Source organism: Myotis yumanensis, unplaced genomic scaffold (genome assembly GCF_028538775.1).
Source record: "Myotis yumanensis isolate MYYU_CA2020_CCGP unplaced genomic scaffold, mMyoYum1.0.hap1 SCAF_3, whole genome shotgun sequence".
Taxonomy (NCBI): Eukaryota; Metazoa; Chordata; class Mammalia; order Chiroptera; family Vespertilionidae; genus Myotis; species Myotis yumanensis.
The window spans coordinates 193201143-193226491 of record NW_027223754.1 but is presented as its reverse complement, the minus strand read 5'-3'; the positions used below and the strand labels follow the sequence as shown (position 1 = coordinate 193226491).

The window sequence follows — 25349 nt, the reverse complement described above, 5'->3', positions numbered from 1 at the left end:
GTCAGTCTTTCCTCAGCAACCAATCAGAGAGTAGAATGCTTATGTCGCTCACAGGCGCTCCCCCAGTCGGAAGACGGGAGCGGGGACACGTCCCGCCCCAGACCCGCCTGCTAAGAGCGGAAGTACGGCCGGAAGTCAGCCATAGAGTTGAGCCGCCAGAGCGACCCTGAAGGGAGGTGGCAGGAAAGACTCCGAACGGCTGCCGGAGGTGACGGAGCGGCGGCCCCGCCCGGCGATCGGGAAGACGAAGCTCCAGGTAGCGGCCCGCAGAGTCTAACCGAGGGTACGACGCGGCAAGCTGCGGGAGCCCACAGTCTCTGGGCGGCCTCTTTAAGGGAGGGGGCGGAGCCACGCGGCAGGCCTGGAGGGTGAGGTCACGTGGCGGGGGGCACTTGCGGGGCACAGTGGAGATTAGAAGGAGCGTTGTCGTTGGGGCGGAGACCATGTGACACCCCTTCCCCCACTGCATCCTGTGCCTGGGGGTTCAGCGGGCTGTACGCGGTAGGGCTTGGGGTTAGGCCCAGGGGTGGGGGGCGGGCAGACTGGGCGTGGCGACCCTGTCTCCGCCTGGCATCCTTCAAGGTGTGGCGGATTCGACGATTCCTGGATCCAAGGTGTAGACGGCTCCCTCTCTGGCTCCCCGTGCAGAAGGGATTCTGTGCCTCTGCAGTCAGCCCCAGCGCTGTGCTTCTTACTCTCCCAGTGTCCGGGGACCTCCAGCTTCACATCCTCTCTCCTTGCAGCTCCAGACATCCTGAGCCCAGGTGCCCCCAGCTCAGTGCAGCCATGAGTGCCGAGGTGAAGGTGACAGGGCAGAACCAGGAGCAATTTCTGCTCCTGGCCAAGTCGGCCAAGGGGGCAGCGCTGGCCACACTCATCCACCAGGTGCTGGAGGCCCCTGGTGTCTACGTGTTTGGGGAACTGCTGGATATGCCTAATGTTAGAGAGGTGGGTTCCTGGCCTGGATAGCCCACCGGGAAGCTTGGGGCTCACGTTTGAATTTGAGGTGGGTGGGCAGGACTCACTTTGTAACCCCATAACCATTCACTTGAACAATATCAGGATGATGATTAACTGGCATCTTGCAGGAGTATGTACACAAGTAAACTCTTACTTTCCCTTTGAGGATGAATGATCTGTGAAACCCAGTATTTTTTTTTTAAGTATTTTTTTATTTTAGAGAGGGAGGGAGAGAGAGATAGAAACATCAATGATGAGAGAGAGGCATTGATGGGCTGCCTCCTGCATGCCACCTGCAACCTGGGCATGTGCACTTGACTGGAACTGAACCTGGGACCCTTCAGTCCACAGGCCAATGCTCTATCCATTGAGCTAAACTGGCTAGGGCATATTTTTTTTATTTCTAAGCAAAAGAGCATGTGATTCAGAATAGGAGACCAGATTCCAGCTTGTCTCCACCAATGTAATAGCTCTTAATAATCATGTCACCTTGATCAGGTCACTTTTATTTTAGGGTCTCAGTGTTCTCTTTTAAAAATGGAGCTGTGCCCTGGCTGGATAGCTCAGTTGGTTAGAGCTTGTCCGGATATGCCATGGTGTGGGTTTGATCCCTGGTCATGGCAAATACAAGACTCAACCAATGACTGCATAAATAAATGGAACAACAAATAGAAAAAAGAAATAAATAAAAAATGGAGCTGATACTGCTCTTCAGCATTGCTGTAGAAATCAGGTGAGATTATTGGAAAGTGTAAAGTCTGGTACAAATGGAAGGAATGAATGTGAAATTGGCATACCCTGTGTCCCCCCCCCCCCCCCCCCCCCCCGCCCCTTGCACCATCACTTAAGTTAGATCATGTAGAAGGTATCTTTTCCCCAAAGACATGTCGCAAGGTGCTAGAAACACAGTAGAAAGAACTATTCACACAGAAGTGGTAGAGTTAAGAGTTTACAATCCACAGGGGGTAGATTGCCAAGATGTATGAAACCAGCCCAAGTCCTGAGCTGCTATGACAGTGGTATGTGGGCAAACTGTGAATTAAGTTGTCAATGGCCAGTGACTGAGTCAGTGGATTTAGTCTTTTGGGATCACTCTGTGGTATAGAGAAAACTGGCTGCCTTCTTTCCCTGCTTTCCTCTGCAATGGAGCTAAACAGAGTCAGTCAAGGTGAAGAAAAGTATTTATTGGATGCCTGTTGTCTGGGAATGCCAGGAAAGTAGTCAAAGACAACAGTACTTCTGAAGCTTTCATTTCAGTTAGAGATCAGATGAATAGATATACATATACAAATCATTTATTCAGCAAGTTATTTATTGAGAGCGACAACTACATGCTTAGCTCTGCTTGACCTAAGAGGGATACCAAAGACTGGGCCTGTCATCTTGTTGAAGAGAAAGATATTCTTAGGTAACAACCTTAGGCAGGTTTTGATTAAATGTCAGAATGAGTGATCAGGGATAGGAGGAGAGGAGATCTGGGTGGGCTGGCCTGGGTGATGAAAGCCTGGTGAAGCAGGTCTGAAGCAGAGGCCACAAATTCCAATGGCTGCCTAGGCCATGCAGCTGGCAGAGATGAGTGAGGCTGAGGCAGGAATCTGGTGAATTGGGGAGTATAGCAGACTGCCTAAAGAAAATCAGATTTACAAATATACACACTAAATTTACAAATAAAAAACACCATTTGCAATGTCTGGTGCATGCGTGTGTGTGTGTGTGTGTGTGTGTGTGTGAGAGAGAGAGAGAGAGAGAGAGAGAGAGAGAGAGAGAGAAATGTTGAACACTGAATGTTCTCAACTGTGAATTTAGGGTAGGAATTGGAGGCTAGGGAGGCAGAGGGCATTGTGATTGGGGGGAGTAGTATAAACAAAGGCCTGGAGGTAGAAATGAGGCTTTCCTATGCGGACAGTGATCAGAGAGGCAGAGTTCCTTTCAGTGAGCCTGGAGAGCCAGTGGAAGGGAATGGTGGGGCCAGGAAGTGGGATTCAAAGCAGGGTAAGGCAGGGAGAAGGGTGAATAGAGGCCCTTCCTGTCATCTCTTCCCTCATATTCTTGCAGCTGGCTGAGAGCGACTTCGCTTCCACATTCCGCCTGCTCACGGTGTTTGCTTACGGGACATATGCTGACTACTTAGGTAACCAGAAGGGCTGGAGCTCGGGAGTAGTGGGGGTGGGAGAAGGGCAATTTCTGGAGGGACTTCAGAGAAATTCCCGAGATATCCTACTTAGATCCCTTAGGTACACAGGGTCAAGGTCAAGACCTGAATCGGCATGGAAAACTTGAAAAAAAATGCAAGGGACAGAGGCTAGGCCTTCCCACAAAAAGGAAATCAGGATGTTCTACTTTGTCCTTTTTTTCCAGCTGAAGCCCGGAATCTTCCCCCACTCACAGAGGCTCAGAAGAATAAGCTTCGACACCTATCAGTCGTCACCCTAGCTGCCAAAGTCAAGGTGAGTGACAGTCCCCCAGTCGTGAGCCACAGAGCATCCTTTTGTATGTCCCTTCACAAGGGCCATCTGAGGGAATTTGTGCTGGGACAGCCTTTGATACACTGTTGCTTCTTCCTGCCTTCCCCTCCACATTCTTCCCAGATCTGTATCTAAACTCCATCATCTGCAGATTTTTTAGGCTGAGTATTTTTCTCTTAGCTGTCTGTTTTGTTTTTATTTTTCAATCAACTTTAAGTTCTAAGTAAAACATCTTTTGTGTGTGGGGTCAAAATAGCAACTGGGATGCCACTCGCTATTTTACAAGGATCACCCTCCTTCCCACCATAGAACGGCCCATGCAAACAGCCTGGGAACAAGGCTCTCTCTTCTGGTGAAGTGCTAGACTTCTATTCTAGAATAAGTGTTTATGTGTGTTTTTTGTTGTTGTTAAATATCCCCCTCCTGTCCATTTGCACTCTCCCAATCATTACTAGACTCTCCCATCATTCTAATGATTTTACTTAAGTTGGGCTGCCTCTTGTGAGAAGCCTTTTTGGAAGTATGCTGAGTATAAATGGTAACAGTAACTCTAGACTTCTCCCACACCACATACTTCCATTATGTCAAGCTTCAAGCTGATCTTGAGCAAGGTCTGTACACTACCCTGAGCTTTGGCCAGAGGATTGACACCCGGGCAGATAATCACTTTCTTCCTCTGGTGTGAGAGGTAAGGGTGATAGGAGAGCACAAGTCGTATATGTTATTTAAGATAGCCCTTCTCATGCTGTTACTTTTCAGGCAGTAATACTTCTATTTATTTTGTGGTAGAACCAACCTTTTAGAAGAAATGATTTAGGAATAGGAGTGGAGGGTAGGCAGGTGAGCCTAGGCGGGGGAAAGGAGTGAAGAATCTTGGAAGTCCTTCTCTATGGCAGAGCCTCACAAATCCCAGCCCGACCTCCCCGGCTCCAGTGTATCCCATATGCAGTGTTGCTGGAGGCCCTTGCCCTGCGTAACGTGCGGCAGCTGGAAGACCTTGTCATAGAGGCCGTGTATGCAGACGTGTTACGTGGCTCCCTGGACCAGCGCAATCAGCGGTTGGAGGTTGACTACAGCATTGGACGGGACATCCAGCGCCAGGACCTCAGTGCCATTGCCCGAACCCTACAGGAGTGGTGAGACCTGTGTCCTGGCACTGTCCCTTCTCTTTCACCCCACGCAGGGGAGAGGTGCTTGGAGGGTGAGGGCTGGGCGGCAGAGGTGGAATTCAAGAGGATGAAGGGAAATGAGCTTGTTCCTTCTGAGAGAAGACAGGAGTGGAGGGGCTTGGGAAGCAAGAGACAGGAGATGGTGTCCTTAGTATCATAACTGGGGGAGGGAAAGGTGAGTTGTACTCTTGAGAGGATCCTCACTGGGAAGTTGGTTACCTTAGGCTGGATTCAACCCATTAGTCTGTAACCAGCACTGTCCACAGGCCCTGGGCCTCTTCCACTTCTGCTTTCTCTAACTTTAATTAGTACACCTTTAATTTCTCTTTAGCAGCCCCTATCCCACTTTGGTTTTGAGTTCCTACTCCCATTTTGCACATCACTCCATTCACTTCCTTATACCTCTCTAATCCTACCTGAGTGTCCTTCTGGCTCCTGGGAATATTGTTGCAGGTGGTTTCCAGATGCCCTGGTGAGGGTTGCTAACTCAGACAAGGATTTGCATATCAGGATCTAGGGTTCTTTCTGGGTCTATTTTTAGTGAGTCTGTGATCACAGCTCTCTTCTGCTGACACTTCTCTCCTCATTCCCGCAGGTGTGTGGGCTGCGAGGTAGTGCTGTCAGGCATTGAGGAGCAGGTGAGCCGTGCCAACCAGCACAAGGAGCAGCAGCTGGGCCTGAAGCAGCAGATTGAGAGTGAGGTGAGCTGTCAGGGGAGTGAGACAGACCCAAGCTCCTTCAGCCGGGGCCAGTTGTCAAATGCAGAGGGGTTTGGACAGTGGCTGTAGCAGACAGACAAGGTGGGCAGGACTGTCAGGTTCTGGAACCTTCCTTGTTATCCCCCACTCCTTTCATCCTGGTAGGTCGCCAACCTTAAAAAAACCATTAAAGTTACAACAGCAGCAGCAGCCGCAGCCACATCTCAGGACCCTGAGCAACACCTGACTGAACTGAGAGAACCAGCTGCTGGCACCAACCAACGCCAGCCCAGCAAGAAAGCCTCAAAGGGCAAGGGGTGAGCCAGTGTGGCAGGAATTGCTCGCTTCCGGGGTGCCCTGCTTTTTCTTCAGAGACCTGGCTGTCTTCACTCCCTTTAGTCATTTGCAGGGGGTAGGGAATGGGGGGAACCTTCAGGGATTAGGGGATTCCTTGCAGCTTCTCTCTCTTTCTTCTCCTTGCCAGGCTCCGAGGGAGCGCCAAGATTTGGTCCAAGTCGAACTGAAGGGACTGTCGCTTTTTTCCTCTGGGGATACGGGGTCCCAGCTGCCTGGCTGCCCCTTAGGAGTCCTCAGAGAGCCTTCCTGTGCCCCTGGCCAGCTGATAATTCTAGGTTCATGACCTTTCATCTCTCTTCTATCCCCCACCCCAAGTATAGATCACACCTTCTCTAGGGAGGAGGCAAGTACAAGTCATGTTTTGTTGGTACTTTTTGTTTTATGTGACTTTCTTATGTGTCCCATTGTCCCCCTCCCCTTCCCTACCATGCTCTCTCTCCTATATTTTTAAGAGACAGCACTGCCCTTGTTTATTATATGTCATTGAGTAGGTGGGGCTGCTGGTCTCCAATAAACCCACATGTGATCCTTGTCCTACCACCCCACCCCTGCATGACTAATCCCCGATTCCTACTCCCTACCCCCAGCCTATTTGGGCAGCATCTACAGAGCCGTAGGGCTCCCATCTCTGTTCCTACCCTGAAAGTTCTGGGAGCTAGTCTGCTATTCTAGGAGTCACTGGACACTTTCATCCTCAAATTTTGTCGTTTCTTTTCACCTTCCCTTGGGTCCTGGGAATGCTGCTGCTTCAATGACCCCAGAGCCTAAGAAGGGCAGCTGTTTCTCGAGATGTTGAGAGATAGTTCTTTCTTGGCCCTGGCTATCTTAGAAAGCCTGATGGCAAACTTGGAAGAATTTATACTTCCTTTTTGTGAGTTTTATGGAGAAGGAAAGGGGATATAGATTGTATTAAAAAAGAAAAGTATACATATATATATCTATATATAACGTAACACAAAAATAAATCTATGAGAAGTCTATCTGTAAGCATGCCCTGAACTGGGTATCTTCTGTCTTTGTTATTTGTGGATGGGAAGAATGTTCGTTCCCAGTCCACTCTACAGCATGGTGCTGGAAAATGAAGAGAACCAGATACTTTGTGCTGAGTCTTGGCCTACATGACTTTGGACAGATTGCTCAGTATCTCAGCATTCGTTCCGAAGCAGTGGATACTCCGTGAGCACCAACATGTGACAGGCACTGGAGATGCAAAGAGATGATCCCTGTCCCAGTCCTCAGGGAGCTGGAGTTCAGCCTGTTTCCTTCCACCTTAAAGAATTATAAGGGGAAGACTGACAGTACACTTCAGTTTTGCATCAGAACCACAGAGCTCAGAGCTTCCCTAGCATTGTACTGAAAGGACTGGTCTTGGCCTAGTGCACTGTTGTGCATTCCCTGGAATTGGGAAGCACTAGTGTAAGGGATGGTTGCCCACCCCCCACCCCCACACACACAATTGCATGTGAAGCAGTTGCCTCCAGAGGGTCCCAGATCTTGTGCTATTCTCTAGATGGAGAATTAGGACAGACCATTCTATTGGTCCTAAAGGTGTCAGTCACAGACCTAGAAAGTGGGGTGGAATTCTGAGTTTTTTATTAAAGTGGGCTGGGTAAGCATATTGTCTTGAGGTTGCTATGGAGACTTAAGGGGACCAATCCAAAGAGCCCTACTGCAGGAGTTAACACTCCTGGCTTCTCATTTTAGCTTTTCCCTAGACAAGCATATTAAGCCTGTTGCATCTTGATTCTCAGTCTCTACCTCTGAAATAAACCCTTTCTTCCTCCCACACCTTCTAATGTATAGAAGTTGCTCATTCCTAGTGCTTTAAACCTGTCTCCCCTTCCTCTGCCCATGCCCGTTTTTCTCTTGAACTTATACATTTTCCTGCAAGCTGGTTGCAGCTAATGGCTCCATAACTTTCCTGACCTCTCTAGCTCCATCCTTTAGTGCAGCGGTTCTCAACCTGTGGGTCGCGACCCCTTTGGCGGTCGAACGACCCTTTCACAGGGGTGGCCTAAGACCATCCTGCATATCAGATATTTACATTACGATTCATAACAGTAGCAACATTATAGTTATGAAGTAGCAACGAAAATAATTTTATGGTTGGGGTCACAACATGAGGAACTGTATTTAAAGGGCCAGGGGACCCTTCCCCCCTCCCTAGGTGGGAGTCTGTACTTGTTCTTCAATAAATCTCCATCTAAAAAAATAAATAAATAAAGGGCCAGAAGGTTGAGAACCACTGCTTTAGTGGATGGCTCTAGAGCAGTGGTTCTCAACCTTCCTAATGCCGCGACCCTTTAATACAGTTCCTCATGTTGTAGTGACCCCCAATTTCATTGTTACAAATTGAACATAATTAAAGCATAGTGATTAATCACAAAAACAATATGTAATTATGTATGTGTTTTCCAATGGTCTTAGGGGACCCCTGTGAAAGGGTCGTTCGACCCTCAAAGCGGCCGTGACCCACAGGTTGAGAACTGCTACTCTAGAGTCTTGTGCTGGGCTGGGACTCCCTGGCTAAATATCCAAAGAAGGAGGGGGACCCTTCACATCCTCAGGGACATGCAAATGCAATTTGTCTTTGATTTGCAAAGATGGGCTCTTGGCTACCAAGGCATGGAGAAGAGGGAGTAGAGTATTTGTGGACTCAGTTTTTGAGCATGAAATTTGGTTCAGGATTTAGGGATTCCATGTATAAATAAGCCCAGGGCACCAGGAAAATCTTCCTAACCAAGAATCTTATCACCACTTGCACACACTCACATACTCATCCCTAACGTACAGCAATCTTAAATGACCTCAGGGCTGGACCACTATAGTAAGAAGAGGAGGAAGAGAACTTGCTTTCATGAGAATTCAGAGTTCATGCACATGAGACAGATGACACTTAAAAGATTAAACCAAAGTCTCTGAAGCTAAAAGCAGCGGTTGGACTGGTGCCTATCCTCATGCACAAGAAAAACAGACAATGTCTACAGTCAGTGTTTTGTGAAATCCTGTTAGAGAAGAAATTCTCCCCTTAGGTGCATCTTCCAACATGAGTGGAAAGAAAGGCATGTAGAGAGACAAATCTAGGCAGTGTATTATATATTACTGTGTACAAATTATCCCAAAACTTAGTGGCTTAAAACCACACATTTATTAACTCAGTTTCTGTTTTGGGATTTGGCACAACTGAGCTGAGTTTTCTGCTTTAGGGTCGCTCACAGGCTACAAACAGTGCTCATTAGGGCCATATTATTTCAAGGTTCCAATGGGAAGGACTTGATTCCCAGCATGCTCAGGGATTGTCCGCAGGATTCACTGCTTCAGAGGTGGATGGACTGAGGACCTCATTTCCTGCTGACTTGGTTAGAGGCCATCCAGGTGGCCTCCATCAGAGCAGGAGACCACATCAGCAAGGTGAAATAACAATTATCTTTCTATGATAATTGCTAATAATACAAGCTAGTATTTGTAAGTGTTTACTATAATCAAGCAGTATCCTAAGTGCTTTATGTATATAAACACTTAATTTACACAAGGACCTTCTGAGATTGTATGATTACCCACTGCTTAAGATGACAAAAGAGGTATGAAGATTATGTAATTTGCCCAGGGTCACACAAATTATAAGTGGAGAAGGCACACCTCACCCTGTCTTCCATGCTCCTAAATGCATGGAGCAGCTATCTGAGATCTCAGAGAAGTAAATGGTAGCAGGGAGAAAAAACAAAATTCAAAGTTCCACTAAAAAATGGTGAGTTCACCATTTTTCCTCCTCCAGTATCATCCAAAATGGACTCAAAGGCAGCCAAAACCAGAAATGAACATCAGATGTGAACTGAAAGAACTCTTCTTAGAACCCTGTATTGCAGGTGTGAGGAGCAGAAAGGGACTCCTAAGAGGTAGATTGGGGAAAACCCCATTTTCTTTTTTTATATATTTTATTGATTTTTTTAGAGAGGGAGAGGGATAGAGAGAAACATTGATGAGAGAGAAACATTGATCAGCTGCCTCCTGCACACCTCCTACTGGAAATGTGCACGCAACCAAGGTACATGCCCTTGACCCGAATTGAACCTGGGACCTTTCAGTCTGCAGGCCGATGCTCTATCCACTGAGCCAAACTGGTTAGGGCGGAAACCCCATTTTCTTTTTTCCTTTCTTCTACCTCCAGCCCCAAGCACACCATGGTGGTGATAGCTGCAACAGTGACAGCAAGAGTGGCTGAGCAGGCACTTGCAATTCTGAGAGGAGAATCCCTATCTCTGACCAGAAGAGTTGTGGTCCCACAAGTGTGAGTCAGATCCCCTGTGCTTTTTTCTTTCTCTGTTCTCTTGAGGCTTAGCCCAGACATAGTGGGAAATGCCTAGCAGACTAGAGAAAATAAAATTCCAACTTTTGGTCAGAGGATTGGGACGGGAAGCCCCCAGAGAACCAGAAAGGTCATAGGAGGAAATTCAAGAGAACAGTCCTACAGAATTATGTGTTAACTCCTGTGCTCATCTCTGAGTAGCACAAGCATGGATCTGACCCTAAATAGCTTGCCAAAGCTTTGTGAACTGAGCAACAGGATGGACCACTGTCCAAGTCTTACTATCCACTGGGTGGAACACATGTAGAGCTGATCCAAATACCACCACAAAATTAAACTGATAATGGAACCACAATGCAAAGAAGGCAAGTTGCTGCCTGAGCCCAACCTGATTAATTGCCTGTAAAAACAAACAACATTCTCCTTAGGATCTTAACAAGATCTACAGTCAATATTCGAAATATCCAGGATAAAATATAAAATTATGCAGCATACAAAGAAATCTCCAGGGAAAAGACAACCAACCCAAGATGACAGAGGTGTTAGAATTGAAAGCAAAGATTTCAAAGCAGTTAATAAAACCACATTGGAAGAAGAAAGGGAGAATTTCTTAAAACAAATGGCAACATAGGAAGTTTCAGCCAAGAAATAGAAGATATAAAGAAGAACCAATGGACATTTTGAACTGAAAAATAGAAATAACCAAAATAAAATAGTCACTGGATAGGTTTATTAGCAGAAAGGAGAAGACAGAGGAACAAGTGAGTTTGAAGGTAGATCATTGTAAATTATGTATTCTAAAACAACAGACAAAAATTTGTTTAAACAAACCACACCAGAGCCACGGGAACCTGTGGGACAACACTAAAAGGTCTAATATTCATGTCAACAGTGTCCCAGAAGTTGAGAAAATGTGAAATAGAAAAGTTATTAGAAGAAATAGCTAAAAAATCCCAAATTTGGCCCAGCCATTGTGGTTCAGTGGTTGAGCATTGACTTATGAACCGGAAGGTCACAATTTGATTCCTGGTCAGGGCACATGCCCAGGTTTCAGGATCCCCAGTGTGGGGTGTGCAGGAGGCAGCTGATCGATGATTCTGTCTCCCTCTCCCTTCTTCTCTGAAATCAATTAAAAAAAATTTTTTTTAAGTAGAGATAGTGGAACTATAAGCAATGTACCAAACAGAAACAAATAATAAAATTATAGAAATAAATGCAAACATTAATAATGATATTAGACATAAATAGCCTAAATGCAACACTTAAAAGATAAATGATCAAAATGAATTTTAAAAATCAACTATATGCTGCCCTTGAAAATCCATTTTTAAGTATGACACAGGTGGGTTAAAAGTAAAAGGATTGGTGTCCCTGTTGTTTTAGAGTACATAATTTATAGGGTAGGTAATTTGGTTAGAGTGTTGTCCTGACACACCAATGTTGCAGGTTTGATCTCCAGTCAGGGCACATACAAGAAGCGACCAGTAAATGCATAAATAAGTGGAACAACAGATCAATGTTTCGCTCTCCCTCTCAATTCAATAAAAAAATAAAGTTCAGCCCTAACCGGTTTGGCTCAGTGGATAGAGCGTCGGCCTGCGGACTGAAAGGTCCCAGGTTCGATTCCGGTCAAGGGCATGTACTTTGGTTGCGGGCACATCCCCAGTAGGAGGTGTGCAGGAGGCAGCTGATAGATGTTTCTCTCATCAATGTTTCTAACTCTCTATCCCTCTCCCTTCCTCTCTATAAAAAATCAATAAAATATATTTAAAAAATAAATAAAGTTCAGCCTAGCTGGTGTGGCTCAGTGGTTGAGCATTGACCCATGCACCAAGAGGTCACAGGTTTGATTCCTGGTAAGGGCACATGCATGGGTTGCAGGCTCAATCCTCAGTAGGGTTCATGCAGGAGGCAGCCAATCAATGATTCTCTTTCATCATTAATGTTTCTTCTCTCTCCCTCTTCCTTCCTCTCTGAAATCAATAAAAATATGTTTTTTAAATAAATAGAGCAAAAACTGATAGATGTCAAAAGAAAAATGGGCAGATTACAATTGTAATTGAAAATTTCAGGCCCTGACCGTTTTGGCTCAGCGGAGAGAGCGTCGGCCTGCGGACTGAAGGGTCCCGGGTTCGATCCCGGTCAAGGGCATGTACCTTGGTTGCGGGCACATCCCCAGTGGGAGGTGTGCAGGAGGCAGCTGATCGATGTTTCACTCTCATCGATGCTTCTAACTCTCTATCCTTTCCCTTCCTCTTTGTAAAAAATTCAATAAAATATGTTTAAAAAAAAAAAAAAAGAAAATTTCAAAACTCTTTTCTCAGTAATCAACAGAACAAGTAAACAGAAAATGACCAAATATATAGAAGTATATAAAACCAAATGATACCATCAGCCAAGAGAATCTAATTGAAATTTATAGAACACTACCCCAACACAGAAGAATACAGTTTTTACTTTCAAGTGTGCATTGAACATTTACTGAGATATACTGTCCTGTGTCATAAAATTCAACAAATTTAAAGAATCAAAGTCATACAAACTATGTTTTCTGACCATAATGAAATTATAAGTAGAAATCAATAACAGAAAGCTAGCAGGGAACTCTCCAAACATTTGGAAACTAAATACATTTCTAAATAACCGATGGATCAAAGAGAAATTAGAAAATATTGTGAACTTAATAAGAAATATATAAAACTAGAGGTCCAGTGCATGAAATTCGGGTAGGGTAGGGTCCCTATGCCTGACCTGTTGCCAGGGCCCATCAGGTTCCCCACCTCCCTACCGCCTCCTTCCCTTGCTCCCTCAGCGCCCCACCACCACTGCAGCTGGTCTCCCGCCATGTTCCGTACCGCCTCCTGGTGGTCAGTGCACATCATAGCGAGCGAGCAAACTCCCAGTCTGGTCGAACTCCCAAGAGGACAATTTGGATATTAGCCTTTTATTATATAGGATACCAAAATATATTGGATGCAGCTAAAACAGTGACTAAGGGAAAAATCATAGTATGAAGTGCTTATAGAAGAAAAGTCTGAAGTCAACAATCTACATTTGTACTTTGAAAAGGTATATAAAGAATTGGAGAAATAAACACAAAGCAAGCAGAAGAAAAACAAGAGCAGCAATTAGTGAAATTGAAAACAGAAAAATAGAAAAAGTCAATGAAACTAAAAGTTGATTATTTAAAATGATCAATAAAATTAATAAACCTCTAGCCATACTGATAAAAGAGAATAGAGAAGACATAAATTTCTAATATCAGGAATAAAAGAGAAGATACCACTACAAACCCCACAGATATTAAAAAGTTAATAAGCCCTAGCTGGTTTGACTCAGTGGATAGAGCCCGCGGGACTGAAGGGTCTTGAGTTCGATTCTGGTCAAGGGCATATGCCCAGTAGAGAGCGTGCAGGAGGCAGCTAATCAATGACTCTCTCATTGATGTTTCTCTCCCTCTCCCTTACTCTCTGAAACCAATAAAAATATATTTTAAAAATTAAAAAGTTAAGGGAATATGACACATAAATTCAACGACTTAGATGAGATGGATCAACTCCTTGAAAGCTACAAGCTACCAAAACTCACCCAAGGAGAGAAAGATGTAAAAATATACAATTATAAACCTTTTAGAAGATAACATAGGAGAAAATCTTAGTTTCTGGAATTAGCAAAGTGTTCTTAGATGCCACACCAAAAATGTTAATTCATAAGAGGAAAAAAGTGGTAAGTTGGACTTCATTAAAATTCAGAACTTTTACTTGGGGGGAGAAAAAGTCAAGAAAAGGAAAAGACAAGCTACAGAATAGGGAAAAAAATACATGTAAATCCCTATCTAACAAAGAGCTAACCAGAATATATAAAGAGCCCTAAAAACTCAACAGTAAGAAAATAAACAAGCCAATTTTGAAAAATGGCTGACTTACACACTTTATTAATGAGACTGTAATGATGGCAAATAAGCACATGAAAAGATGCTCAACATCATTAGTCACCAGGGAAATACAAATTAAAATCATGATGCGATATCTATTAGAATAAATAGAGTACTTACACACCCAATAGAATGGGTGAAATAAAGTAATTGACAATACCAACTGCTTGCAAGGAGGCAAAGCAACTGGAACTCTTGCTTTGCTGGTAGGAATACAAAATGGCGCAGCTACTCAGGAAAACAGTTTATCATTTTCTTATAAAGTTAAATATACACTTACCATATGACCTAGCAATCCCACTTCATTTCATTCTAAAGAAACAAACTTATGTTCACACAAAAACGTGTATAGAAATATTTATAGCAACTCTTTTCATAATTGCCAAAAACTGGTGAATGGATAAACAGACAATAACCAGTAGAATACAACTCAGCAATAAAAAGGATCGAACTATTAATACATACAACATCATGAGTGAATCTCAAGGGCTAAATAAAGCCGAATGAAAGAGCCACTCTCAAAAGGTTACATACTATATGACTTCATCATACAACATTCTGGAAAGGCAAAACTCTAGCAATGGAGAACAAATCAGTGGTTGCCAAGGGTTAGGATTGGAGGAAGGGTGTGACTACAAAGAGCAGCAGGAGAGGGTTTGGGGGTAATGGAACTGTTTTTATCCTGATTGTGTTGGTTTACCCAAATCTATTATGTGTTAAAACTCATAGAAACTGTACACACAGCAGCTTTACTGTATGTAAAAACAAATACAAGATTAAAAAAAACATGTACTGGGCTACTGGCAATCCATCGTTTTAAAACTATGCTGTGGGGTAAATTTAATATAAATTTTTTAAAAACTTTAAATCACTGAGGAACTTTTCATTTAAAGGAGTCCCCATTGTGAGTCATTCTGTACAGCATGTTAGTATCATTTGTGTCAATCTGGATTTTGAGTCCTGGCTCTTGCAGTGCTACTAGGTAGTTATATGATGTTCAATAAGTCACCTCTGTTCCACAGCAAAATAGGAGCTGGGGTTTGGATATCTGTAATTGTTGCTAAGCTACCTTGCAATCCTCTCCAACCTCAAGATTCTGCCTTAGTAGGCTGGGGTGGTAATTCTGACCTGCTGGCACATTTGAGAACATACAGAGGTGATCTCTAAGGTCTCTTTCAACTCTAAAATTATATCATATACTTAGTTTGCTTAAATCAAGGGCTATCTGTATTGGGAATCAGTTTCTGTCCTTCCCTGCCACATTCTCTGTGAATTGGGAACCCACCCCCCACTCAGATCCCACCAGTAGTTTTCTAAGAGCCGAGTTTTGCTAACTTTCCTCAAACCATTTTCCACCTGTGTCACTTGGACTTTTCCAAAGTATTTCTGCTCCCTCTTTTAGAGACTCAGTCCCACATCTCTAGCCCTTTCCCATGCCCCCTTCTCTCCCCTCCTCCAGCTTTATGTATCCAAATGTCCTTCGCCTCAGACCCCACAGACATATGGCTGACATCCTGGATGGAGAACACTGACATCTTGGGGATAATTGTCCAGAACCTGTAAGTTCTCCAGTTGGCAGGTGACAGGCTAGATGAAGAGGATGGGACGGATGCTGGGGCAGTACCCCATTCTCCAAAAGATAAGGTCTTCAGGGACGATGAGAAGAATCATAAAGGGCAGAGAAAGGGCAAGGAATTCTGACCTCACTTCAGGGACAGTCTAGAGGACAAGGACCTGGGCCCAGAGCAGGAAGCACCACTGCTCCTCCTTGTCCCTGGAAATCCACTTAAGGTAGACATTGAGGCTGGGAAGGCTCAGAGCTACGGCACTCCACAGGGGGACTTTAGGCTCACCTCCTCTAGCAGCTCTGCCAGCCTTCTGCATCCCAACCCCTTTAGTGATCTTCCCTCCAGCCCTTCCAGCTCCATGCCCCCCGCCGGTTCTCCCCAGGGATGGAGGCAAGTTGGGAGGCTCCTTACAGGAACCAGCTATACAAAGTCTACTTCTTATCTTTCAGCAACTCCTCTGCCCAACTGTCCCTATCGTCATCTCTCCTCCTCTAGTGCGGCTTCACCTGGCTCCCACCTCTCCTATCTGAAGCCCCCAGTGATGTCTAAGGGAGAGAAAGGGAAAGACTACTTTTTTCTTGTTCCTAGCCCAACTGGAATGGCCCGAGAGAAAGAATCCTTGACTCTTGCTGCTCCTTCAGCCTCATTCCCAGGACTGGGAGCTTAAGGGCAGGATAGGTATATAAAGTTAAATGGCCTGGAATATGTGGGCTTGGAGACCAGCCCTCGTTCTCTGGGTAGCCTCAACTCGGGCACTGAGTAGGCGTCATTGAGTAAAAGGTGTTACTAGAACCGGAAGCCCTTTGTTAGCACAGGAGGAGGGAAAATCTCAAACTGCGAGGGGGACGGGATCAGAATGGCCCAAAACATTTCTTTCTACTTGTTAGTCTGTGAACTGAGCGATGACAGGGTGAAAGATGATAGTTGGTAGCTGGAAGAACGGAGAGCTTGAGGCTGATTCAAGGCCAGTAAGATGGAAGTTTGGTTGTGTCTGGAAGTATCTGAGGAGTCCTGTGGATGGAATCAAGGATGAGGACCACAGAGAGCACTGAAGGAACCAGACTGAGACAGAGTAACTGGGGAGAAATCAGTCATTTATATTCCATGCACTGTGTCAAAAGCTTTCTCTGTACTATCCACGTCACCACTGCCACCAGTGCCAAGAAAGGCCCATTTTACAAAACAGGAAACTGATGTTGAGAGATGAAGAATCTTCCCCAGAGTTGTAGATAACTGTTGGAACAACATCTCACTGCTGAGAACTAGAGTCACAGGCCTGCGGAATAAGTGTTGGGTTGAAGGGTGGACCTCACCCAAGAGCAGGGAGCAGGGGTGAAAATTAGTTCATGTGTCTGAAAGCCAGAACCCAAATGGGAGAGCTTGTGAAACACTGGAGTGACTCACCTAGATGGCAATAAGGGCAGCCTTTGCCCTGCTACAGCCCCTACTCAGAACTACACCCATATGTGGGTGCTGGCACAGAAATTCAGGTTGAGATTGGGCACTGCTGTAGCCTAAGATTTTGTAGCTAGAAGGAACCTACATAGCTGAGGTCCAGGGAAGTGAATGACCTGCCCAAGACCACATGGCTAGGTTGGTGGCAGAGCTGAGTTGAAGACCCAGCCTCTGGGCTCCTTCTGTAACTCCAGTGCTTTTTCATGTGCTGCCTCCTCAGGAGACTAAGGCTACTCCCCCTGCTAGAGGAAGTAAACATGTGTCTATCTGGACAGAGCAGATTACACTTGAAGCTGAAGGCTGTGGACACTTTGACTTCCATCAACCATAACTCAGCACCCAGCACCTAGATGGAGGTTGGATTAGCTATACCTGTTTAACCTCTGGAATTCTTGGTTTCTGGTGTGTGTGTTGTTTGTTTTTATTAATTTCTAGAGAGAAACATCAAAAGGAGAGGGAGAGAGACAGAGACAGAGACCCAGAGAGAGAGAGAGAGAGAAACAGAAACATCGATGTATGGAACAGATAGATCAATTGCCTCCTGTAAGTACCCCAACTGGGACCAAACCCACACCTTGGGCATGTGCCCTGACTGGGAATCAAACCAGTGACCTTTCAGTGCACAGGATGACACTCACCCAACTGAGCATTCTTGGATTCTTCTAGCCATTGAATTGGTTCCCTTGACCCTGGTCATCCCTCTTCACCAACCCTATTTAATAAGACTTAACACCTGCCTTGGACTACAAAGCCAGTGTTTGGTTGTTGAGCTCAATATCATCTCTCTGCTCATTGAGCAACTAGACAATTCCTCTTGAACCTATTTATCCATTAAAACCTCCCTTTGCTGAGAGGACTCAGAGCCTTGAATTTTGGGTAGTGGTTGATGGAGGTTTTGCCTTTGTTTACCAACTGAAAAGAACTGAAGATTTTTTTAATTAGTGGAAACCATCATTAAACTCATACAAGCATTTGTCATCATTAATAGGTTCCCAAGAGAAACAGAGTGACCCATTTGCCTGAGCCAGGTCAAGCAAGAGTGAATGTCTTGAGAAATTTGAGCACTTCATGCCCTTCCAGTACCGCTCAGGTTCCAGGTTAGTTTTCCCCTCTGGTCTCCTTCACTGGGCTCAAATTCTCAACAACTGGCAGTGGAGGGTTTGAAGAATGTTTGGTGGAATGTTGCTGACCCCAGAGTTCCTCCCACTTGAAGGCCTGCGTAGGGTTATTTGGACTCCTTCCTGCTCTGTACCACAAGTGTTCCCACCCACAGTCCATGGGAGAGACTGTGCCTGAGGGACAAGGGGCAGCGAATTCCTCAGGCACCTATGAGATATGCCCTACATTCCCCCTGACAAATGAAGTTACAGCAAAAGCAAGGGAAGACAGCTGCTACATTTCATCCAGCCCAGCTGAGTTCCATTGCTGCTTCCCATCTGCCAGTCCCAATGTCATTACCATTGAGGCACTGGGATTGAACTTGAGTTATGAAGGCCACACATGAAGACAGAAGAAAGGAAATGATGAGGAGGAGACAAGTGGGTTGAAATTGAACAGGGAAAAGATTAAAAGTAAAGCCAGAATGCCACTTGGTTTTTTTCCCCATTCTCCTTTATTCCTTAAACACCTAGTTACAAGTTGCACAAACAAAAAATAAAGGTAGAGGACACAGGGAAGATTTTTGTGATGTGTAGGAGATGGGAAGGGAGAAGGGGGTGAGAACCAGTCCTCTCTCTCCACATAGCCCCCTGAATGAGGGCTATGACCCCTGCAGCAGGGGATCTGAGAAGGAGGTGGGCAAAGGTCCAAGGTAGCTGAGGGAGGGAGGAGGCCCCTAAACCCAGAGCTCCCCACAAAAGCCTTCAATGTATGGCAGGGGTAGAATGGGGAAGGTGAGGAGGTTCAAAGATGGAGCAGCAAAATGAAAAATCAAGTTAGTGGATACAGGAGATGTGGAGTCACTGGGAAGGGAATTAAAGAAGGAAAATGTAGATAAAGGGGGCAGTGAAAGGTTCTCCCTGAGACTCCAGGGAGAGTGGGGGCCAGCTTGCCTGTTAATTTAATATTAAAGTGGGAGTGGGAGTTGGAGAGGAAAAAGTTATATCGGGGGATGATTTGTCAGCCTCTCAGCCTGTACCTAGAGGGGGAGAGAGATGAGTACAAGTCAAAAGGAAGACAAATGATAAAAGCCAGGAGCTGGGGTTTAATCCCTATTCTGGTGAGAGTTCTTTCCGTAGCAACTAAAACTTCTATCAAAGGCAGTATCTGCTAGGCACCTGGACTGTTTCTGCCTCAGCAGAGTAATGGGCACAGGTACTCTGCCCAACCTCCCTCCTGTGCTTGGCATCTTACAATTCCTCCCCCTCAAATACTTACAAGAGAGGCTGAGGGCCCGGGGCCCTCACCAGTCATAGCGGCGGGACTGTCGGGAGGGGGAGTCCTCAGGTGCCTGTATAGCCAGGCGGGGAGGCCCCTCGGTCCTTCGGCCTCCACCCCCTGAAGCCTCATGCCTTCGAAATTCCAGAGGGCGCTGCTGCCGGAATCGGGAGGTCTCTCTCCGCCATTCATCATCAAATGCTGCGGCCTCACCTGAAGAAGACAGAGACCAGACACCGCCTGTGGACAGCCTGGCTTCCAGAGGGAGATGCAAGGGTGAGCCACAGGCTTCTACGACTGAAACTGCTGAGAGTAGGGGTATAGGATGTGTGGGGGAGGGCAAGCTTATTTAGCAATTTCTGGTTCAATGTGCTTCCTAGAAGCCACTAACAGGCCTAAGGCATGACCACTACAGAAGGAATTCAGGAATGGGATAATTATTTACTTAAGGAGCAGAGTCCCAAGCACACAATAAGTATTTGATAAATATTTGTTGATTTTAGAGAAAAAAACAAAAACAAAAATGGATCCAGTTGGAGAGGGTAGATTACTATCAATCTCTCACTTAGGTGACAGTTTGCCCCTCCCTGGTGACCTGACTCAGCCCCAAAGCTGACAAGCCTCCAAGAGAGGTAAGAATATGCGGCTCACCATCACCCGGCAGATGTGACTCAGTGGTTGAGCATCAACCTATGAACCAGGAGGTCACGGTTCAATTCCCAGTTAGGGCACATGCCCGCGATGCAGGCTCGCTCCCCATGGGAGGCATGTAGGAGGCAGCCGATGGATGATTCTCTCTCATCGTTGATGTTTCTATCATTATCTCTCTCCTGTCCTCTCTGAGATCAACAAAAATGTTAAAAAAAATAAAAGAAATATGGGGCTCACCATATTTTGCCCAAAAAAATATCTATGGATGTAGGGAGAAAAAGCTGGTATCTCCTAGTTCACAGAAACTGGACTAGGGGCTACTGGAAGAGAAGCTGGAAGGGTGGTGAGCAGCAAGGAAGGCTCACTTTCATCCAGGTTGATGTAGTCCTGCCGCTCTTCCTGGTCCCCTGTGCGGTGGTTTCGGGAGCGCTGGAGGATGTGAGCCCGATCTCGGATGTGATGTCCAATGGACATCTGCTCTAGTCCACTGTCCGAGTCCCGCACAGTCCTCCGAGTCTCCCGGATCTGGGATGAGGCAGAACACGGCACATTCAGCTGCCCCTTCCAAAGCCCAGGCCACGCCAACCCGGGACAGACAAACCACCCACAACTCAATCTTGAAAAAAGAAGGCAGGGTTTCTGTGGCTGCCATTCAAATCCTGCCTTCTCTGAGAGGAAAAGCTCTCCGACTCACCCCGCCTGGTGCCGAGCGCATCTCTGACGTCTCCTGGTAGACCTTGGGGGCACCGTCACCCGTATTGGAGTAGGAGATGACTGTGGAGGATGAGAAGGTCTGGCAGTTGCCTCCAGCAGTCATGTGTTCCTGAGAAGGAAAGGGTCCAGTGGGCCTGAAGGGGCGGGGCTCTGGAGACAGGATCCCACCCTTCAGCTGCCTATTCTTGCTCATATCTTCCTCACAAAATGTGAAAACTAAGAAGATGTCAGGACTCATCATTACCCCCAAATTCCTCTGAGTGCAACAATAAAAAAGGACCGCCTGGCCAGTGTGGCTCAGCGGTTGAGCATCAACCCATGAACCAAGAGGTCACCAGTTGGATTCCCAGGTTGCAGGCTTGATCCCCAGAGGGGGGATGTGCAGGAGGCAGCCAACTGATGTTTCTATCTCTCTTTCCCTCTCCCTTCCTCTCTCTCTAAAATCAATATAAACATATTTTTAAAATAAATAAAAAAGAAGGACTTTTAAGAGTTTGAGCCTTAACTGCATATTTCATAAGAGTGCTGCTGCTGCTTCGCACTCAGGCATGAGAGCAGACACCGAAACCCAGTGCTCTCCGGATTCAGTTTCTTTACCCAGCTTGACCCCTTCTCTAGCTCTCTCCCCCACTCCTCTGAGGACTCAAGGTGGTGCCAAGGGATGAAACAGGAGTCTCACCATGTTTCCGATCATGTCGTTCATCATCCCAAACATGTCCATGAAGCCACCCGACTGCAGCAGAGAGATGGAAAGCAGAATGAGTGCTCAGAGATAACCCACCATCCCGTTCTCTTCTTCCTTCACGCCTAGCAACTGCTCTTTGTCATTCTTCATGAACATGTTTCTCTTCCCGTATACTGCAGCCCTCCTCCGCAGCCTCTACGGCTGTTCTGGTCCAATTTCCCTTTTCCTGACTGCCCTAGGTATGCCGAAGTCAATGGACTCACCTGTAAAGGTGTTGGGCATGAACTTGTATAGGTAATCTTATAAAAACCATGTCTAGTGGGCCCTTCACCTGCACCTCCCTCCTGAAAAGAACAAACTTCCCTAGACAAGTACATTTTCCTAATGAGTATGGCTCCTACAGGGACAGAAGTCAATATTAGCATCTTTACCTCACTGACTCATGGCACACAGCAGGCCCAGAGCTTTGAGAACACTATAAGTTTCTAGGGTTACCCATAAGGCTATTCTACAGAGGCACATTTGGAAGTAATATCTAAGTGTATAGAGTGTGTCTGAGATGGAAGGACACAAGGAGATAAGAACTCACCATTCCCAGCATCCCAAAGGGAGAGACGGCCCCAGCCTACAGGAACACAGAAAGAACAGACATCAGCGACCACAACCGATCTCACTGCAATCCCAAACCTAGCCCATGGCCTCAGCTTGTTTCTCACCCTCCTCTCAAAGGGGTATCACTCAGCCCTTCTTCCAGACCCCTTCCCCCTGCTCCTAGATGATCCCACTTTGCTACACTGGCTGTAGTGCAAGAAAAATCAAGCGCTTTACTAACCACCCTCCAACCTTTCTTGGGGTCTCAGGTACACTGCAGCATCATTACCTGCATCCTGCGGCTGGCAGGCCTGGTCCCTGGCATGTTGCCATCCGTAATGCTGAGGAAGGGGCTGTATCCAAAGCCACCTGACAACATCCGGTTCATATGCTGACGGTGAATAGCAAAGGGGTCCCTGTGGAGTGAGTATACAGTATGGATGGCAGAAGGGCCAAGCAGTCAACCGCCCCTCCCCCCAAAAGAAACTGGTCCTGGGGAACAGAGGCACAGATGTCTGCTTGCCCTCCAAGATGGAGCTGGAGCTCAGTATCCAGCCAGCACTGTAGACACCATGGGAACCCACATGTCTGTAGGCACTACTCAGACACCTCAAGTGGAGTGGGATGAGCATGAGGGGGAGGGAGTACTCACATCAGGAACATGGGATCCTCAGGCTCCACATCCCTCATGAAGCGGAACATCCTGATTTTAGCTCCAGGGGGCTCCACACTGTAAAGATGAGACACTTGGTGGCAGCCAGGCTCTGCACACCCGCTCAGTGTCGAGGCGCTCACAGCACTCACCGTCCCTTCCACATCCTGCGGCTGACCTCCCACCCCGAACGCGGTGAGACCCCCTCCAGGGAGAGACGAGCTCTTCCAGCCTCTCACAAGGAGGGCCACGGGGAACTCCGCCGCCTCTCCCACTCAGCCATCCTCTCCCCAAAGCCCTGGCCAGAGCATACCCCGCCCCTGCCGCCACTGTTCCGGATGCGAATCCCAAGTGCCGGCCTGCGCCCAGTGATGACCCCCAGCATCCCGCCCCCTCCTCCCCCAGCCGCTGCCAGGCCTCCCCGGGCGGGCCTCGCGGTCCCCGCCGAACTGTCAGAGGACTCCGCTGGCCCAGCTCTCCGCCGGGCGAAGCAGGAGGCGGGCCTGACGCTCCCCTCCCCGCATCCCAGGCTCGCAGCCCTGCAGCCCCGCTCCCACCGAGCCTCACCGGTCCCCGCCTCGGGCTCAGCGGCCCATCCGGCCGGTCTCGCCTCCCGAGCGCTGCAGGATCAGGGCTGGCGGCCCCGGACGCAAGATCGGTCCGGGCTCGAGCTGCTCGGCCTCCCGCGCCGCCGCCTCCCACAGCTGCCACCTCCGTACCTCCCGCGGCCCACGGAACCCGAATCCCGGCCAGGCCCGGACGGAAGTGACGTCACGGCGGGACGCCCACCCCGGGGCGGCCCGCGGAGCCCCGCCCGCCGGCGGGCGTGGAGAGGAGGCCAGGGCCGCTCCCGGGGTGGCCGGGCGCTGGGGCAGGGCGCGGGGTCCTCCGGGGACAAAGGGTGATGGGAGCTGATTGGCCCCTGGGTTTGGGCTCTGCTGACCGGAAGAGGCTCCCCGTCAGGGTTTGGGGGGAAGCGGAGGGAGTCATTGCTCGCGAAGGATGGGGCTGGGGCGGGGCGGGGCGGCACGTTCGCTCAGGCGAAGGAAGAGGACCAGGGGCAGATTCCCATGGGGGGGCGGGGGGCACGCGCCCCGGGAGGACCAGACGGGGCGGATCCCTGGGGGAGCCTGGAGCCGACTTTCTACCGGAGAAACGCTCAGCCCAAGAGGCAGGAAGGGCGATTCCGCAGGGGACGCTGGGGGCCAGCTCGGGAGGAGGCGCTACCGGACGGAGGCGGGGCCGCTGAGTGACGCGGGGAGGCGGCGGCAGTCCCCCGGGCAGCCTGCTTGGGCTCGGAGCGCGCGGGCGGGGCGAGTCCAGGTGTGGGAGGGATCCGGCCGCCAGATGGCGCCCTTGGGTCAGACTGGAACGACCTCCCCCAGGGAACTGGGTTTGGCGAGGTTCCTAAAACCCCCACTTAACCCTACCGTGAGGGTCGGAACTCATTTAGTAGCAACCTTCCCTGTCTTTTCCGTAATTCCTGTGTCCTGAAGAGCTCCCAGCTCTGCACTGATCTTGTCTCTCGTCAGGTAGCTAGGTCAAGGGTGTAAAGACTGGGAGAAGCTTCATTAGCCAGAATCACCCTGGGGTGGAGCTGGAAACAGACTCTGGAGACCTGACTCCGAGGCCAAAGACTGATACTTTGACATAGTAAATGGTCTTGCATAAAATCTGGCCCAACTGGAGAGAAAGGCCCATCCCCCTGGGTATCAGGGAATTTGGACTGTCTAGGGTGGACTTTAAACCAGATTTATCCAAATCTAGCTCTCCCTGGTTCTTTACTCTGGCTGCCAGCCATCTGAGTGCTGTGTGGAGCCTGACAATCAGAAAGACTTGTTCCCAATATTTCCCTGGGGGAGAAAGAGGAAGGGGTCCATGGTGACTCAGGAAAAGGTACTGGGGGCAGGGCTTCTCAGGTTTCTTAGGACTTGATCATCATTAAAAGGGAAAAAACAATAGTGAAGACAGAGGGTACAGAGACAGATCATTTAGAAGCAGGCTGACTGGCAAAGCCAAAGAAAGACAAAGACACAAAGAAAATTTGTTTTCATTGATATTTCTGGGGAAGAGACTTAGTAAAATATTTTACATTTATCTTCCAGATGCTCTGTCTCTTGACATCCCACCATGCAAGTGCCCCTGGAGCAGATCCCAAGTGCTGTTTACAAATTACAGTTTAGCTTCTAACTATGAGACAAAGCTCCAAACCTGGGTTTTGTCTCCGGTTAACAGAAATCCTTGAACAGATGGGGATGAAGGAGGAGATGCAAGAGCTCATTTTCACGTTCCAGGAGACATACCGTTTAGGCAGCCATCTACTCCCAAGAATTGAAGGAATGTAATTTTACAAGAACCTTTCTGTCCCCCACAACCAGAGTGTGTCTTCCTTCTCCATTGCCTTCACTTCTATAGGGTGTCCCAAAATTCACGCAAGAAGTAATTTTGATAGAAAACACAGGTTTATAATTAAAAATTGTAAATTTTTTATTGATTCATAAAGTATACAGTATAGGGTTATGTATGGAATACCACATTGGGTAAATGGCCTCCACAGCTTTGCTGGCACATATGCAAAGCCGTGGTCTTCATTGTCTCTGCTCCTGGGCCATAATTGGTACTTGGTAATGCTTATCAAATTGAAGGGATTGAAATCAAAGGGCAACAGATATTAGAATCTGATTCAATAAATCAAGTAAAATTAGGCTTTTATTTTTTGTTGTTGTTGTTGTTGTTAATGCTCACGCAAAGTTCAAATCTTTGGTGAA

The 25349-nt window shown here is 47.4% G+C and overlaps 2 protein-coding genes across 8 annotated transcripts; one reads left to right on the top strand and one right to left on the bottom strand.

Moving 5' to 3' along the window:
- The first annotated feature begins 148 nt into the window (after window positions 1–148).
- On the top strand, window positions 149–18899 carry COPS7A (COP9 signalosome subunit 7A). 6 transcript variants are annotated; one of them, XR_011470846.1, is made up of 9 exons: window positions 152–283; window positions 744–948; window positions 3016–3091; window positions 3319–3407; window positions 4359–4561; window positions 5190–5295; window positions 5458–5609; window positions 5777–9937; window positions 17901–18899. XR_011470846.1 is itself a non-coding variant. In XM_070410775.1 (8 exons), the coding sequence occupies exons 2-8, from the start codon at window positions 787–789 to the stop codon at window positions 5814–5816; spliced, it is 828 nt and encodes a 275-aa protein (XP_070266876.1). In that variant the 5' UTR covers window positions 149–256; window positions 744–786; the 3' UTR covers window positions 5817–6636. The 6 variants fall into 6 exon arrangements, 5 of the variants coding, with proteins under 5 accessions (XP_070266876.1, XP_070266879.1, XP_070266880.1 ...); XM_070410775.1 differs by lacking the exon at window positions 17901–18899 and having other exon boundaries at window positions 149–256; window positions 5777–6636; XM_070410778.1 differs by lacking the exon at window positions 5777–9937 and having other exon boundaries at window positions 151–283.
- On the bottom strand, window positions 18506–23355 carry MLF2 (myeloid leukemia factor 2). 2 transcript variants are annotated; one of them, XM_070410773.1, is made up of 9 exons: window positions 23149–23355; window positions 22582–22659; window positions 22219–22345; window positions 21928–21963; window positions 21333–21386; window positions 20634–20762; window positions 20305–20464; window positions 19289–19539; window positions 18506–19049 (listed from the first exon to the last, which is right to left on the bottom strand). In XM_070410773.1, the coding sequence occupies exons 2-9, from the start codon at window positions 22629–22631 to the stop codon at window positions 19011–19013; spliced, it is 846 nt and encodes a 281-aa protein (XP_070266874.1). In that variant the 5' UTR covers window positions 22632–22659; window positions 23149–23355; the 3' UTR covers window positions 18506–19010. The 2 variants fall into 2 exon arrangements, with proteins under 2 accessions (XP_070266874.1, XP_070266875.1); XM_070410774.1 differs by having other exon boundaries at window positions 19289–19501; window positions 23149–23354.
- Window positions 23356–25349: the final 1994 nt, after the last annotated feature.